The sequence below is a fragment of the Elephantulus edwardii genome, unplaced genomic scaffold (assembly GCF_000299155.1).
Source record: "Elephantulus edwardii isolate Elephantulus edwardi_28Jun2011 unplaced genomic scaffold, EleEdw1.0 scaffold00105, whole genome shotgun sequence".
NCBI classification, from domain to species: domain Eukaryota; kingdom Metazoa; phylum Chordata; class Mammalia; order Macroscelidea; family Macroscelididae; genus Elephantulus; species Elephantulus edwardii.
Genome location: NW_006399855.1, coordinates 1,104,686 through 1,108,649, shown reverse-complemented (window position 1 = coordinate 1,108,649; position 3,964 = coordinate 1,104,686). Strand labels below are relative to the sequence as shown.

Below are 3,964 nucleotides of genomic sequence, written 5' to 3'. Positions count from 1 at the left end.
CGTCAGAACAGAGCAAGGGAACACTGCATGGTTCAAAATCGGGAAGGGCGTATGCCAGGGATGCATCCTATCTCCATACTAACTTTTCATGTAAGATATGGAAATATTCAAGATATTTCACAGGAAAAAAAAGTATCTGTAATCATAGCATTAAAACACTGTTTTCAATTTGGAATATTTCCTTCTAATACTTATCCACCTGTTTAGCTGTTTTTGTATATGTGTACTCAATTCATTTTCTCTCCCCACCTTCCTAAGTAGTTTTAGCTATCAAATGATAAATTTAATAGATGTGTTTGCCCAGTATCCAAATCTCTACACCTGACAGGTGGTGAGTAGGAGCAGTACATAAACAATGGCTAAAGCAACAGGGACTTCTTGGAAAGACTCGTTTTGTCATTTGTGGGCATTTCTTGAACTGCTTATACTGTTTTTTCTCTCCCTGAATTAGTTGATCATGGCCTTGCCAGATTGGTGACTGTATATTGTGAATATGGTCATAAAGCTGCCAAGATCAACCCACTCTTTACTGGACAAGCCCTGCTGGAGAATGTGCCTGAAATCCAAGCTCTTGTGCAGACCGTTCAAGGACCTTTTAATACCACAGGTAAATGTTGATAACAGCTGTGGAGGGAGTGGAGAGTTGCCTACATGAGATGGGAATCTGTATTAATATTTTAGGGCTGCCATAACAAAGTAATGCAGAGTGGGTTGCTGGCAAAAATGTGTTTCTCTCAGGCCTGGAGGTGGGAAGTTTAAGATTAAGGTGCCAACAAAACGATGCTGATTCTGAAAGCTCTCAGGGAAGTTCCTAGCCTGTGTCACTCTGCTTCTGGTAGACCTCGGCACTCTTTGGATTACAGCTGCAGAATAATTTTAATCTCTGTAGTGATCTGACCGTCATTCCCATGGTCTGTGCAACTTCTCATTAAGTATGACACCACTTTTCTAGGATTAGGACCCACTTTTCTTTGTATGACTTCATGTTAATTTAATGGCTAGCATTTTCTAAGATCCCTTTTCCAGTTAAAATCATGCTCACAGGTAAGTGGGATTTGGATTTCAACCTGTTTTTAGAGGGGCAAAATTCAATTCATAACAGCCTCTTCTCTAGTCTTAAAGAAGCTGCAGATTCCCTAGAGATGAGGCTCCAGTGCCTCCTCAGGGTCTGAACAGCATGTTTTAAATGCTATCAGGGAGGAGTTTTGAGGCTCCAGAATAGTCTTGTGAGAAGGCTGATTTCCTGTGTTCAAAAGCGTGGATCAGTGGCTCCATGCTTGTCTGTTAATCGGATGGTTGGTAGTTTGAACCCACTCAGCAGCTCTGTGAGAAGAGACCTGGCATTCTTCTCTCATAAAGAGTACAGGCTAGACCCCAAGGACTGCTTTACTCCATCACATGGTGTTGCTAGGTTGTAACTGATTCAGTGCACCCTGTGGTAAAAACACCATGTCCAGATGGGCCAGACAGTTTTCATATGCCTCACATGTGGATACATTCTCTCAAACCCTTCTCTCCCCAAGTAGTTCTTATTTCAGTGGACATACTGAGAATTTAAGTTAACTGGTAGCCAAAAGTTAGCAGAGGTAGATGACAACCCACGTCTTTTTTCAAAGTGTACTCTTTCCCATCCTTGTTGTTATGTTCCAAGCCTTTGAACTTTAAAAAGTTGAGCTTGGGCCATTAGTTATGTTCTTGGCGCCCTTCCTTGTGCTATTCCTTAAAATTAATCTTGGAAGTATGCAATTCTGGTTATATATAAGTTCCTTATATAATTTTTGTTGCCTACAACTCATGGTGACCTTATGAACAACAGATCTGAACCTTGCCCCAATCCTGTCCTATCCTCACCATCTCTGATATGCTCGAGCCCATTGTTAACAGTCACTTTAATCCATCTTGGGAGACTTCCTCCCTTTCTCTGACCCTCCACCTTTCCCAACATGATGTCCTTTCTTTCCAAGGACTGGCTTCTTTTGACACCATGCCTAAAGCATGTGAGATCAAGTTTTACCATCATTGCTTCCGAGGAGCACTCTGGTTTCACTTCCTCCAAGGCTTATTTTTTTTTGGCAGTCCATGGGATATTCAGTACTCCATAACTCAGCTCAACCACAACTCTACTCAACAATTCAAAGGCATCAATTCTTCTCACTGTTATCCATATTGATTGTTCAGTTTTCAGATGCATATTTTTGTTATTAAGTACCATTGAGTCAGAACCGACCCATTGCTGACCCTCCAGTGGGCTTTCAGAGGCAGTTAATCAGATAGGATGGGATTGTCCATCCTTCTCCCGTGGAATAGCTGGTGAATTCAAACTGAGTGCCTTCGGGATTACAGCGCAGCTTTCTGACACTAGGCCACCAGTGCTCCTTTCAGATGCTTAGAAAGTAACTGAAAAGATCAGGGCTTGGATCAGGCGAGATATATATGTATATATTTAATTTTAAAAATATATTTCTTTTTTAAACAACCATATAACTTAGAGGCTTTAAAACCACAGCCATAACTTGACTATCTCTGTGGTTCTGAGAATTGACCAGGTCCCAGGTAGGGTTCTAAATTGGTGACACCCACAAGGTTCCAGTCAGACAATGCTCAAGCTGGAGTCACCTGAAGATTCAGTCACTCATGTTTAGGATCTATGTCTCAGACTACTAGGGGCTGAAACTCAACTCCTTGAGCATTTCACTTTATGTTTGCTGTTGCTCTGCACAATTTCTTAAGTGTGCTTGCTTCAGAACAGCCATATTTCTCATATGGTGGCTAAGATTTCCAAAATGTTTGTCTCTAGAAAGAGAGCCAGATAGAAACTGTATATTGCCTTCATGGCTTAGCCTCAGGCATCACTTGGTGTTACTCTGACAAACTACAAGCCAATTACAGTCTTCCCAGACTGAAGAGGAGGGGATAATGACACTCTTCTCAGGGAGGGCACTGCTCTCACTTGGAGAACACTTGAGGTGAGAAATAGAGTTGAGACCATATTTTGAAAAAGAAGAATGTAAAAACTAAAACATATGTGAAGACATTTTGTGATCTATAAAAAGTTTCATGGAGAGAGTGAGGATACCGGAAGCCATACACAGCTACATGCTTCTATCCTCCAGTAGAAATCCTTCCAGCTATAATTCTTCCACATATAAGTGATGATATGTGGTTATACTTTCTTTACCTCGTTGCAGCAACCTTGACTTCTCCATTCACTCTGGTGTATAGTTCACACTCTTCTTCTTTATTTTTTTACATGAAAATTGGTTTTATAATGTTAAAATATTCTTTAATGAGTTAGCAATTGCTCACATGAGAGTCTGGAAAACAGATTTGTGACTGTATTAGTCTTGATTTTGATTATAGATATTTCAGAATTACACACAAAAAATTCTTTCCTGGAGCAAGTTATAGAAGGTCTGAGAAGTTGTAAAGTTTGAAGACCCCTTGCTTGTCTGACAGCTCTCATTCAATCTCAACACTTAGTAGTACAAGGATTGATAAGCTTTCTCTTTTGAGTTCAGTTCTTTACAACAGTTCAAATGCTCTTTCCTGCAGGCAGAACTTCAGATGCTTCATTAATATGGTTAAAAGATAAGTTGTGAGTCACAAATTTATCAACTTTAGACATATATTTGAACACCAGCTATGGGACCCTTGATACACTCTTCCACCCTCCAAAGGCAGTGCTTTTTCATGTGTGACCCGTTACCAGCTGGAATGGATGAATAGAGATTTCTTCCCCAGAGGCAGCTACTCCAATCACCACGCCGACACCCCAGCCTTGGTGGCATGCTTCCAGGACTGTTCTCATGACCTTCACTTTATCAATGTGTAATTGTTATGCAAATGATTAATCCACCCCTCCTCAGTCATCTCAACAAGCATTTCCTCTATGGGCTTATTGAAGTCCTGTGGGCTAATGCATTTAGAGGGTCCAAACTCTGTTGTTGTTAAGTGCCGTGGAGTC

The 3,964-nt window shown here is 40.9% G+C and overlaps 1 protein-coding gene across 1 annotated transcript in view; it reads left to right on the top strand.

The window, feature by feature from the left end:
- Nucleotides 1-3,964, top strand: part of DHTKD1 (dehydrogenase E1 and transketolase domain containing 1) — a 116,013-nt gene that overhangs the window by 30,073 nt on the left and 81,976 nt on the right. Inside the window, exon 2 of the mRNA XM_006891841.1 lies at nt 452-607. Coding sequence (XP_006891903.1) covers nt 452-607 — 156 coding nt within the window. The remainder of the gene's footprint in view (nt 1-451; nt 608-3,964) is intronic.